This window comes from Panthera onca, chromosome B1, assembly GCF_046562875.1.
Source record: "Panthera onca isolate mPanOnc1 chromosome B1, mPanOnc1 haplotype 2, whole genome shotgun sequence".
Taxonomy (NCBI): domain Eukaryota; kingdom Metazoa; phylum Chordata; class Mammalia; order Carnivora; family Felidae; genus Panthera; species Panthera onca.
The window spans coordinates 126152258-126166019 of record NC_138342.1 but is presented as its reverse complement, the minus strand read 5'-3'; the positions used below and the strand labels follow the sequence as shown (position 1 = coordinate 126166019).

General features: G+C 46.9%; 1 protein-coding gene across 4 annotated transcripts in view; it reads left to right on the top strand.

The window, feature by feature from the left end:
• Positions 1-1129: 1129 nt before the first annotated feature.
• Positions 1130-13762, top strand: part of NR3C2 (nuclear receptor subfamily 3 group C member 2) — a 351426-nt gene continuing 338793 nt past the window's right edge. Inside the window, exons 1-2 of one of the 4 annotated variants that reach the window (XM_078445709.2) lie at positions 1130-1968; positions 9728-11486. In XM_078445709.2, the coding sequence (XP_078301835.1) occupies positions 9730-11486 (1757 nt within the window). In that variant the 5' untranslated portion in view covers positions 1130-1968; positions 9728-9729. Of the gene's footprint in view, positions 1969-3508; positions 3595-4040; positions 4276-9727; positions 11487-13762 lie in introns of those variants that run through there. The other 3 variants (XM_078445710.2, XM_060655652.3, XM_060655653.3) reach the window with 3 other exon arrangements.

The window sequence follows — 13762 nt, the reverse complement described above, 5'->3', positions numbered from 1 at the left end:
TCACTTAAAACATAACACCTTAAGAACTTCACATTCCCTATAAATAAGGAAACTGAGGCAAAAAGGTTTTATTAGAGGCCAAAATGCCACCTTCAACTATCTAACAACTGAGCAGTGCCAACACTGTGTGGGTGATGGACGCAGAGGGAAGCTCGATTTTCGGACAGTGGGAATGTGTTTGAAGAAAGGCAGTGATTGTTTTAACAGGGCAGCTCCGTGTTTAACACGGTTTTGTGTGGGAAGAGATTAGCAACTTTCACAGCTATTTAGGAAGAAAAAGGGAAAGAACCCAGAAAAGGGCGGGGGTGGGGGCGGGCGGGTAGGGTGGTGGTCAAGAGATCCTTTAGGAAGAGTGTTAAACCGGGAAGGGGGTGTGCAGGGTCAGTTCGCGGGATTTAAATCGTAAAGGACAAGAAGCAAGGAAGCCTGTAAGTGGTAGTGACAGTCACAATGCACCCCCTTCCCCCCCCCCCAAATTTTCCACCAAAGGTAAGTGTAACGGTGCAGTGGAAGAGTCTGTGACTGAACGTGTATCTCACACACGTGAATGCACGTGAACACGCACACACACAAACACACACAAGCGCACACGTATCCCCTGATGGGGGGCGGGGGGGGGGGGAATCTGTGTGGCAGAGAGTGACGGATGTGGGACTTTGGGCAGGCTGCGAAGCCTGGAGGCGGCAGACTGCTCCTCAGGGCAGAGGGAGTGGGAGAATCCCGGGACCCCGGGCCACAGCTTCATTCTCTGCCCCCTGCCCTGCGTCAGCCTACCCCGCTGCTTCTCCCCCCTTTCACTTTCGCGTCTGCGTAGGTGTCTGCCCCGGCTGGCGCGAGGGCTCGGGGGCGCGCGGGGCGGCGCGGGGGCGCGCAGCGCTCTGCGAGCGGAGGGGGAGGGGTCCTGGCGCTGGGTCCCTTACTCAGCTCGCTCCGCGGAGCCACAGACGGCCGTGTGTCAGCCGCTGTCAGAGCTAAGGGACCGGTCACGGCCGCCGCTCCTCACCACTCTCCCCACACGCCCCCACGCGCAGACACCGGGTCCTTACCCGGCGTCCCTCCCCCCCCCCCACGGTGGGGGTGGGGCAAAGGCGCTGCGAGCCCTGGAGAGGGGGAGAGGAGCAGCTTCACTGGGTGGGCGGCGAGGGAGCAGGAAAAGAAACTTTTCACTCCCGCCCCCCGCGCGTGGTCCCCAGCCCGCGCCGCCCCCCGCGGGTGGGGACTGCACCTGAGGCCAGGGCGGGAGCTCAGGCCCAGACTTTGGGGGGCCGTGGGAAGTGGTGGAGGGAGGGTTACGTGCCTGGGGGGGGAGGGTTACCGTTTTCCCTCGGCCTCCGTGCGGCCAGGGGCCAGGGTGAGAGGGCAGCCAGCCACTGGCGCCCCCATCCCGATTTCCCACCAGCCGGTGGCTGGACGCTTTGCAGCCTCCTCCCGCCGCTGAGGGTGTGACCCGGGGAGGGGGCCGCGGCGCCGCGGGCTCCCCCTGCGGCCGCCCCCTCACATACACACAGACACACTCGCTCCGCCGCCGGAGCTGTCACCGGCCACCCCAGGCCCGAAGAGGGGGCGCGGAGAGCCGCGCTGCGGGGCACAGGCGCGGAATCATCCCGCTGTACTTCCCGGCTTCCAGGGCCGCCGCCGTCAACGCCTGGGAGACCAACAGCCCCGGGAGAGGGGCCGGCTGGAGGCCGGGCCGCCGCTGCTGGGGGCGGGCAGGCGCCCGCGTCCCCTTCTGCGCGATTTGGCGCCGCCGCCTCGCCTCCTCCTGCGGGGTAACAACACTACTGGTCTATTGCTCTACCCACCGTCAGTAGGGCGACTGCCGGGATTATCTTCTTCTCCATCCTTACCGCCGATCTGCTAATATTGGACTTGCTGGTGGCGGCGGCAGCGGCGGCGGCGGGAGTCTCGCTGTCCTCACCCCCACCCCCCCGCCCCGCGCCCCAGCTTCCCCACCATGTCCTAGAAAAGGTGAGTGCAGCGACAGTCACTTTGCGCTGACAGCGGCGGGAGGGGGCCCGGGGAGCTCAGAGGCGGCTCTGGGAAAGGCAGGGTCCGCATGGAGGGCGCGGGTGGGCGAACCGAGGCGGGCTGCAGGCAGGAGACCAGGTGCCCGCCGGGCCGCCTCCGGGCAGGGGTGCTGGGCGGCGGGCAAGGGATCGCGGCGGCTGACCCTGCACGGTTCTAACCTAGATTTTATAAGAAGCTGAGATCCAGGGCAAGACCGGCCCTCCGTAAGGGAGGTAAAAACTTAGTAAAAGACACACGTCCATTGCTTTAATAATGAATAATTTGTCAACGCGGGCTGCGCCGCCGCCTCCTCGCTTGCCCCGGCGCTTGGTCCGGGACTCCCTTCGTTCCTGCTCGCCCGCGCTCGGCCCGGGTGCGATCGATGCCAGACTGCTCGCTTGGTCGGGAGAGTGCGCGTGACGGCGGGCCCCGCGGGAAAGTTGGGACACTTGGCGGGGACTCCCGGCTGCGGGGTCCCGGGGGCCTCTCGGCCGCTCTGCGCAGGGGACTGCTGAGCACCGAGTCGTCCCCGCCGCCAGGGAGTTCCCTACCTGCAGCGGCGGAGAGTTCGAGTCTTCCAGCGTTCGGGGTCTGGAATCCCGAAGCTTAATTATTGTAAAGAGAGGAGGGGCCCTTGGGCACAGCCAGGGTGAACCTCCCCCGCCCTCCGACTTTGGCGGGTGCAAGACAAGGGTGAGGCTGGAGGCTGCACAGCTGCCGCCACCGGGCTGCGGGTCGCCGAGGGCCGGGGGACCAGATTTAGGTGTGTACGTCACTGGTGCTGACTCCCGGCCAGCCGGGAGCCTAAAACCGAGAGTCAGACGCGGAGCTTCAAAGTCCTTAGAAATCAAAGTTAAGAAGCCCATCCTTTTGCTTAGTAACTAAAGCGTTCGGGTGGGCGAGAGGAGAGTCAAGGTGGGGGTGGTTGGAGGGAAACCGAAATTTCTTCTTGCAGACACTCGATCCTTAGAAAACTGTTTGATTCCATACCCCTCATGTATGTTTCTCCCAATTATGTGCAACCCCTCCCACCCATTATAAAGAAGTGAATACCCTTGATGGTATGCTTTCTTTCAAATTGAGCTAGTGGAAAAATCCAATACTAAACTAATAAATGCACCAACAAAATCATAAAGGAGACCAGCAGCTTTTGACCCTGGCACTTTTTTTTTTTTTTTTGGTGGGTGGGGGTGGGAGAGAGGCTGCGTTTAAAGGGCTTTGGCTGCACTGAAATCACCCACTTTTCCCGCACGGTTAAAACAAGGAAATTCAAATCGAGTGGGAACGTGATCCTTTTGCTCGCTGGCAGCGACGCTGCGGCTGCTCCGCTGAGAGGTAACTCGCAAGACCGAGAAAAGGGGCGGGGAGAGGAACCTCGGGGGTCGGGTAAAGCCCACTAGGAGTCCTCCCCTGCGCGTGGACGCTGTGGGCGGTGCCTGGGCCGGGACTGCCGCTCACCTGGCGCTGCAGGTGGAGAGCATGAGGGAACAACACCTTGACTGGATCTCGGGAAAACCGACTTCTTCCGCGTCACCACACTTTTCACGTCTTTCCAGATAGCCTGAGGTCGGCCAGGAGGAGAGTCAGGTGGGAGCGAGCAAGTTTGGGGCAGTGGAGCGAGAGGGGCTGGGGTCAGAGTGTGGATGGTGCCCAGTGCCCAGTGTCGTAGCTGCTGCCCGGCACCCCAAGCACCCGCCGTGGCTGCGGCTTTAAGGGAGCTGCCGAGTCTAGGCTGTGTCGCAGCAACTTTGTATCAGTCATGTCGCCCTCCTGGTGACTGACAGCCACGATTGTCCAATGAGAAGCCCGCCTGACCTGTGCAGCGTGGAGCCTTGCTTCCCTCCGGGCCAATGGGAAGGGCTCAGGGGGGCGGGATAGCAACCTGAACTTTATCTGGACATGTGACCACCCCGGCCCTGGAGCTGGCCCACTCCCCCTCCGGGCTTTCGCCCGCCCTCTCTCCCTCTTTCCCTTCCCACTTCGCCCGCCCTGGCCCTGGCCCTGGCCCTGCCCCCTCCTCTCCGCCTCTCCGCGCCCGGGGTGTCATTGGGCCGGGGAGACGCAAGCCAACTTCAGGCTGCTCGGAGGAAGCCCGTGCAGTCACCTGGGTGCAAGAGCGTTGCTGCCTCGGGCTCTCTCGCTGCAGGGAGAGCGGCACTCGCTGGCCTGGATGTGGTTGGATTTAGGGGGGCTCCTCAGCAGGGGTGTCGTGGCGTTGGCGAGCGCTGCAACAGGTAGACGCCGAGAGACGGACCCCGGCCGAGGCAGGTGTGTAGGGGTGCGCCGCGGGGCGCCGCTTGCCGGACTCGGCTTGCGGCCGCCGCACGGGAGCGTGCACTTTGCAGGGAGAAGTGGCTGCGTAATCCGGAGGCACAGTCAGTATGGTGCTGTGTGCTAGTTGTTTTGTTTTGGTTTTCCACTTTTTCCCCCCTTTGGCCGCCAGAGGACTATTTTGGGAAAGTTTGGCCACTTTGGATAAATGCCCTCTAACGAGCAGCTTTCAACTGCCTTTGGCAGTGGGAGGTCTACCACCCTTCCCTTTCCCCAAGGATGAATTTCGGATCGTTTTCCTTTTACAATTTTTAAAGGACGTTTGAATAATATTTCTTTCCTCTATCAATTGCGGAAGCACCCAGATCTTAGCTGGAGGTGTAGCGGATAAGGGCAGTTGAAGGAGATACAGAATCCTGATGGAGCCTGTATGAAGGGGGCTCTGGAAATTCGTGCATTTACCGTCCCCTAGTATTATAAAACTCTTGGGAGAGGCAAATGTTTTCTGTGGCATCAGTTGCAATTGTAAAGGCAGGGGAGAAGGGATGAAGCTTCTTTTGATGTCATCCGTACCCTACTACTGAATTTAGGTGCATGGCTTTTCCTACTGAATTTTAAAAGACCAGGTTTGAATCATAATGATTTAGGGTACCATCAGTTTTAACTATTTATTATAACCTAGAAGTTAGGAAAACTTTTGTTTTATAGCAGACAAGTTTTGGAAACCGCCGAATTCCTAATACACTAATTTGCTTTTTAACATTTGTATTGCCATTTCTCTAGGTGCTGTTATTGATGGTATTTACATAGTAATGATAACAGCGTTCCCCATCTGTGAAGTTCTGTGAAGTTTTAATTTTATGTTTGAGTTCAGGGCACACTGTCGCTGAAATGCCTGAGGATAGAAGTTTAAAAAAAATAATCTAAAGGAGAGCTTTTTCCTTTAAGGGAGAAATAGTGTGGCTTGGGGATTTTAGAAAGATCAGGTGGCTGAGTGAATTAGGTGAGTGAATAGAAATCAGGTGTGCTCAGTTCTAACTGGTTCTCCAGCACTCTTAGGTGACCTTGGGCAGGTTTCTATCATTTACCTCCTCTATAAAGGAGGGGAACATCATAATAGTTCCGTAGTGGGGGTGACATAAAAGTAGTTAAGAATGGCAAACTTTTACAACGATGCAACCAGTGAAAATTGTGACTTTAAGATTCTGTCTTTAAGGTGCCATATTATAGTGAAATAACTATAGAAAATGATAAGTTTTAAGTGGGACTAGGTTGGGGGGGTATTAAAAGTGAAAGTTTTCAGATAAAATATAAATTGGCAAGAATCTTTGTTAATATTCCTGAAAAAAAGCTATTTCCTTATGGAAAAGAACAATTTAACACAGACTGTAAAACATAAAATTTTAAAGTCAGATTTTTCCTTTGCAGAAATAGTGTTTAAGAGCATATGCATAGCTTAAGGTAGAACTTCTCTCAGTGCTTTTTCTTTTGTGAAATTTCCTTTATGTTTTGGGGGGAGGTCATTTGCATGAAAATTAAAGGATCTTTCTGGTTCTTGTCTTTGTCCCAAGAGCGCCTCTGTTATAGTTTCCGATGTAAGGGAGACAAGTCTGATTCTATATAAGCTAGATGTGTATACCAGTGTCTGCTTCATCTTATACTTCAGTAACAAAAACTTTTCCTTTACCCTCTGGTTATTAAGTTCTATAAGGCTCATATTCATCAACTAAAATTATCGTTATTTTCTAGTACGTTCAGGTTAACTGAAATTCTGATCAAGCCATGGTTATTGTGCCAATTCCAGAAAGACAACCTAGGTTTCTTGGACAACATAGGAAATAAATGCTTAACCTAATCTATTTTTTTTTTTTTTTTTTTTTTTTTTTTTTTTACAGAGAAGACTGATTAAAATAATAGGGGGAACTTAGTATAAAATATTTTAATAATCCTAAATTTTTAAAAAACTCTGATCTTGAAAAATGTTTGCAGTAGAAGTCATGCAGATGCTAGATGTCCTCTAGTCTTGTGCCTTACTGTTGCCAATCTTTATTTTCTTTGTTGAGAAGTGCATTAAGTTGGTAGATGAATACGGTACCTTAAATAGAACTAATTTAGATTTCAGTAAAGCCTTTTGCAAATTCTTTAACGATAGCCCTGTCAATAACGTGGTGAAATGCAGGCTGTTTTATGTTATTATTAAAGGTTCAAGGCTAGCCAAACAGGACTTGGAAAGTTGTGATCAGCTGCATGTTAGCTGATAAGGTGCTTCCTTATAGAGTGCCTTAAGATTGTACTTGCCTGCTATCTCCCATGTCGATTCTCTTCAAATCTTCATATAGCCTCACGAGTCTTAGATTTGGCTCCTGCTTTAAGGCAGTATGATGAAAGACATCCCTTAGAATATTAGTAGGTGTTGTGAAAAAAGGGGGCAGTGGCCAAATTATTTAGAGGACATTGGATTAGAAAGGAAACAGGTTTCTGTACTGGAAAACTTCTCAGGAGTTTAGCAGGCAGATTTACAGCGTGAAACTTCAAAAAAGCAGTAAGTGATCACCCTTTCCAAAAAAACGTTTGGAGGATAGATTTTGGAGAAGGATCTGGAGCTGGGGATTCTCCTTTCAGACTCAGGGTAGATAGGCCTGTTGCTTGGAGTGGGGGGTGTGGGGGGTGCAGATGAATAATGCAGCTAGGTGGAAGGTGGGGAGGCTGGAGCCTTTGGAGGCCTTTGGCAAAGGTGCCTAGGCAAGGGTAACCTGCAGTCACTAGGGTATAGGGCGGTGCAGTTCACCAAGACAAGAATGTGGATTTAGGGACAGGGTTGCAGGAAAGGGGCGTGATACACAGAAGATGTTCAGGTTTTTTTTTTTTAAGTTTATTTTTATGTATTTATTTTGGGAGAGAGAGTGCACATGAGCTAGTGGGAGAGGGGCAGAGAGAGAGAGGGAATCCCAAGCAGGCTCCTCACTATCAATACAGAGCCCTATATGGGATTCAAATTCCTGAACCATGAGATCATGACCTGAGTTGAAGTCGGATGCTTAACCAGCTGAGCCACCCAGGCACCCCAAGATGTTCAGTTTTGAACATGAATAGACATGTTTCTTGTGGTGTTTAATGTATTTGGACCTAAAACATCTATACCTTAGATATGCATCCATTCAAGTTTGGTATGGGGTGGACAGAATATTCTTAGGTGGAAGTAGAAACACAGAATACTTGTAGTTTTCAACTTATGTCTATTTTTTTTCAACTTGTCTTTCATCCATACTAAATTTTTTGGCTGGAGTTACCAGATAAACTATTGTAATTTGTCATTTTCCCCTGTTTTGTGATTGACTTGTAATTAAGAACTTATATAGAATGTTCTTTAAAAAGTAGGCTACATACCGGAGTTTAATCATCACAAATTGAGTATTGATTATGTTATAATGAAAGATTTTTTATTTGTACTAGGTATCTGCTTAGGATGCAGTGGTGAAATTGATAGTTTTTGCCTCTTAACTTCAAGTGTAGAATACAAAGAAGTAAGAGGTATTTATGGTACTCAGACAATTTAGGCATTAAATGTCATAATACAGCTTTGTGATGTCTATTGCCGATTTATTTAGTAGAGCCATTCTCTTATTTTTCTCTGTTAATTAACATAAGTTCTGTGGCCTGAGGACTTCCTGGTCTCTTTTTCAGGAGAAGCTAGGGAGGATGGAGGTAGTGCATGGCCCTGGGGGTGGGGGTGGGGCGGGGAAGGATGAGAGGGCCTAAAGTAATGTTGGTGTGCAGATCTGCAGAAACTGCACTGGACTTTTATTTGGGTCATGGATTGTTTACAGACCTGAAAGGATTTGAAAAATGTATGCATAATGACTTCAGCAGTTTTGTATATTAAAATGTACAAATGAAATTTGTACTGAGAATGAGTTAATTTTCTTTAAAATATGTTTATTGAGAGTGGTGGGTCTCAAAGCGAGGAGTGAATATTGCCACCCCCCCCCCCCCCCCCCAATGGCCAAGGGGCATTTGGCAATGTGGAGACATTTTTGGTCGTCACAGCTGGGGATGGGGAGTGCTACTGGAGTCTAGTGTGTAGGTGTCAGAGATATTGCTAAACATCTTACAGTGCAGAAGGACAGACCTTCACACAAAGAATTACCAGGCCCCAAATGTCGGTAGTGCTGAGGTCGAGATACCTTGCTGTAGAGAGACATGGGATTACATTTCAGCCCTGCCGTATAGCTGTGTGGCCAGAGCCTCGGTTTCCCCAATGTATCATTTGGATAATAGTTTTACTGACCTTTTAGGGTTATTAGGGTAAATAAGAGGCTTATAATGTTGCATTGAGTTATATAATGCATAGAATTATGTAAATATAGCCTATTATAATGATTTTGTCTATGAAATAAATTTATATAGAGAGTCAGTGAATATGATTCTAAGAAGAAAAAAAAAAAACAACCTTTGGGCTCCCTGAGGATGAGGACTGTACCTGTTTTGTTTATCACTATAGATTCAGTGACTCTTTATAGGCCTAGGATGTAGCACGCACTTGGTAAATATTTGTTGAATGAATGAACACATAAATTGTCAGGACTCAGACTTCCTCCATTTGCTCTTGAAAATAAAACTGTCTTTGCTAGAAGTCTTTATAGCAGAGGTACCACTAAGTAAGGACGCATGTTGAAGTCCCTGTCAGTATTGAAATACAGAGAATCTGGTGGTGACATTCCCAGCTTCTCATACTGCCTGTCTGAACTATGGACCATCTTAGTTAATCAGGACATATGAATCTTTTGTTTTCAGAACTGATATGGGATTATCTTGATCACTAATACATTTTAAGAAAATCTTATTTTTTAAAAAAAATCTTAAATTATTTTTCCTGCGATAATTCACTTGATAACTTTAATTTTATATTGAGAAATGGTAACATTGATTGCATTTCCGTATGGTTTTTAATAAAACCATGTAGATCTGGAAAGCAGCTTCCATATGCCTCAAGACTCCAAACGTTTTGGAATCAGAAGATTTAGTTTTAAACCCATATTCATCACTTACTATGTCTTTGACTTTGGGCAAATAACCCATATGACTAAGCTCTCAGTTTCCTCCTTGTCTGCCTCATCAGTCCCCAGGATTACTCTGAATATTACGTGAGTTGACATTTGTGAACGTTCTTTGCAAATTCTAAAATGTGTATTATAGCAAATATGTTATTTTTACTTACATGCAAAATAATTTTGTATGCTTGCTGCTCATATTCTGGCCTCTGGACAAGTTAATAGTACTCTGTTATAGCACCCCAAAAAGATAATAATTTTAATATAACTAGAAGTGCCGTTTATAATAAGTAGAATATGTATTCATAGTTTAATAAATACAACTTTAGAATGTCTTCTAGGGTGATATGGCTATAAATGACTCTAATTCGATTTTTTAATATAAATTTATTTGTTAGCTATGGAGACCAAAGGCTACCACAGTCTCCCTGAAGGTCTAGATATGGAAAGACGGTGGGGTCAAGTTTCTCAGGCTGTGGAACATTCTTCCCTGGGACCTACAGAGAGGACCGATGAGAATAACTACATGGAGATTGTCAACGTAAGCTGTGTTTCCGGTGCTATTCCAAACAACAGTACTCAAGGAAGCAGCAAAGAAAAACACGAACTACTCCCTTGCCTTCAGCAAGACAATAATCGGTCGGGGATTTTAACATCTGATATTAAAACTGAGCTGGAGTCCAAGGAACTTGCCGCAACTGTAGCTGAGTCCATGGGTTTATACATGGATTCCGTAAGAGATGCTGACTACACCTATGATCAGCAGAACCAACAAGGAAGCATGAGTCCAGCGAAGATTTATCAAAATGTTGAACAGCTGGTGAAATTTTATAAAGAAAATGGCCATCATCCTTCCACCCTAGGTGGTGTGAACAGGCCCTTGAGATCCTTCCTGTCTGACTCTGGGAGCTCTGTGAATGGTGGGGTCATGCGTGCCATCGTTAAAAGCCCTATCGTGTGTCATGAGAAGAGTCCATCCGTTTGCAGCCCCCTGAGCATGGCCTCTTCAGCTTGCAGCCCTGCAGGAATCAGCTCTGTGTCCTCCACGTCTGCCAGCTTTGGCAGCTTCACAGTGCACAGCCCTATCACCCAGGGGACTCCGTTGACATGCTCCCCTAATGTTGAAAACCGAGGCTCCAGGTCGCACAGCCCGGCACACGCCAGTAATGTGGGCTCTCCTCTATCAAGTCCATTAAGTAGCATGAAATCCCCAATATCCAGCCCTCCGAGTCATTGCAGTGTAAAATCTCCGGTCTCCAGTCCTACTAACGTCACTCTGCGATCCTCTGTGTCTAGCCCTGCAAACGTCAACAACTCAAGGTGCTCTGTTTCCAGCCCTTCCAACACAAACAACAGATCCACGCTTTCCAGTCCAACTGCTAGTACTGTGGGATCTATCTGTAGCCCTGTAAACAATGCCTTCAGCTACACTGCCTCTGGCACCCCTGCTGGATCCAGTGCAGCCCGGGATGTGGTTCCTAGTCCAGACACCCACGAGAAAGGTGCTCACGAGGTCCCCTTTCCTAAGAGTGAGGAAGTAGACAGTGCCATCTCCAATGGTGTGACTGGCCAGCTTAACATCGTACAGTACATAAAACCAGAGCCAGATGGGGCTTTTAGCAGCTCATGCCTAGGAGGAAATAGCAAAATAAATTCCGATTCCCCTTTCTCGGTACCAATAAAACAAGAATCAACCAAGCATTCGTGTTCAGGCACCGCTTTTAAAGGGAATCCAACAGTGAACCCATTTCCATTTATGGATGGTTCATATTTTTCCTTTATGGATGATAAAGACTATTATTCTCTATCAGGAATTTTAGGACCACCTGTGCCCGGCTTTGATGGTAACTGTGAAGGCAGCGGATTCCCAATGGGGATTAAACAGGAACCAGATGATGGGAGCTATTACCCAGAGGCCAGCATCCCTTCATCCGCTATTGTTGGTGTGAATTCAGGTGGACAGTCCTTTCACTACAGGATTGGTGCTCAAGGTACAATATCTTTATCACGAACAGCTAGAGACCAATCTTTCCAACATATGAGTTCCTTTCCTCCTGTTAATACTTTAGTGGAGTCATGGAAGTCACATGGTGACCTGTCGTCTAGAAGAAGTGATGGGTATCCAGTTCTAGAATACATTCCAGAAAACGTATCCAGGTAAGTTGGCTTTTCCTCCTTTTCTGAAAATCATGGCTTTATAAAATGTTGAAAAAGTATTTACAGTTGGTAATTTTAAACACATTTCAGTTTACTGTTTTATGTTTGCTTTCAGGATGGTCATTGAGTGCTCCCCTCTTTCCTTGCTAGTATAATGTTACTGCTTTTTTGAAATAGAGGAAAAAAAAAAAAACCTCTTAAAATCTTTTAGGAAATACTGGTGTTGATCTTCAAGGAGGGAGCCTATATGGGTGTCCCCTCCCCCGCTTCTACATTGCCTATTGTAGGTGTTTGGGAAAGGCTTGTTTTGTACTGCCTGATACTGTATTTACTTTAGCAGACTAGCGCTAGACTGTTTGTTTCTTTAGCTGTACACCGGTTCACTAGAATTGTTTTAAATTCGTTTCTTTGTGGTTTTAGTCTTTTTCCTTAGCTTTTTTTTTTTTTAATTCATCTCTTCATTGGTTGTGAAATATGAAATTGAACCCCAAATCAGTTACCCACAAGCTCTGCACCCTCTTGGTCCTTTGCTAGGTAGGTTAATTGTATGTAAGTTATGGTTTTCAATACAAATAAATCATTTCCTTAACTGTGAGGGCTTTTAAAGACTCAGCACATCTAAAATTACTAAGTGGACAGTCTTGTTTTCTTACTCATATTGGAAGTAAAATATGTCACAGCAGTTTTGAATTGGTAGATTTACAACTTTTATGATCTGCAAGAGGACATGCGTTACTTACTGTAAAATATCTCTTGACTTTCCTTTTTGCAGATGGCATATTGTGTATGTTTAGAAAAAACAAGGAAGAGGTTTTTGGTATGACTGTAAAGGGTGGTTCTAAGTTATATAGTGAATACTTGTATTGAACTTTGCTTCAGTACTGTTTTTATTACATGGTTGTGATAAATGATCCCTTTATTGAACATATAAAAAATAGATTTCCTAGATGTAGTTCATTTTTTTGGCATTTAGGAATACACAGATATTTTCCCTAAAAACTTATGTTATGGGAGATATGTTCATCCCATTAACAACAGAGGGCTTATATGTATTTCTGTATCTTTCTTCTTCCGTTCTGCCTTCCTTATGAGCCAAAAGCTAAAACTTTAATTGGTGCACTCCTTTCCTTGTCATTGATGCACACCTTGCTCCTCTGGCCTTTATGGAAGCAAACATTCCATTTAAAGGATACGTTATAACAATTGTCCATAGCACGAACTGTCATACTGGGATCCTGCCTCTGTCTCTTAAATTCTAAACACTAATGCAAGGTAGCCTAAGACAGCATGGCTTTCATCAGAAACAAACTCGGCATGTGGTCTACTGTTAGTGCTTTGTTTTACTTTCAGAGAAGGAAATTTTGCACACGATGTTGATATTTTTGTGAGTGATGTTTTTAGTGAGTTAGTATGAGGGAGTGTAGCCTGGTAGTGGAGGGCATGCTGCCATGGTCGAAATCTCAGCTGTGCCACTTAATTGCTTTGTGTCACTGCCCAAATCCCTTCACCCCTGGGCTTTGGTTTTCTCCTCCCCGGGAGGGGGGGGGGGGGGAAGGAAAGAAAAAGAATTCAGTAGTACCCATCTCAAAGGTAGTTAGGATAATTGAGTTAATTTATGAGAAGCACTTTGCCTATCATCTGGCATGCAATAGGTATTATATACATTTAGCTATTCCTGTTAACATTTGATTAGGTTGCACAATTTTTAGTTTTCATTTCTTTTAGTTTGTTTTCTTCATTATATGAAATTACACAAAATATTTTGAAGAAATATTTTATACATAGTTGAAAGAAATATTTGTTAATTCTTATGATTGAATCCTACTCTGATTATTATTATTTTTTATGGTTAGGCACCATACATTTGCCATTACGTTTCTTTTTTTTTTTTCATTGTTTATTTATTTTGAGAGAGAGAGAGTGTACACCTGCACGAGCCAGCATGAGCAGGGGGAGGGGCAGAGAGAGGGGGAGAGAGAATCCCAAGCAGGTTCCATGATCATCACAGAGTCCCACTAGGGGCTCCATCTCACAACCAGGAGATGATGACCTGAGCTGAAATTAAAGACGCTTCACCGACTGAGCCACCCAGGCACCCCTGCCACTACATTTCTATTTATGCTTTATTGGTTTTGAAGGCAGTTGCTTTAGGTAATGATGTTCCTGGTAACAATAGTAGAGATATAGTAGATAAAATCATCAGTTCTCTGCTCTGTTTTGTTCTGCATCCTCTTTCCACTACTTTAATTGTAGTTTTTACACTCCTGAAGCCCCTC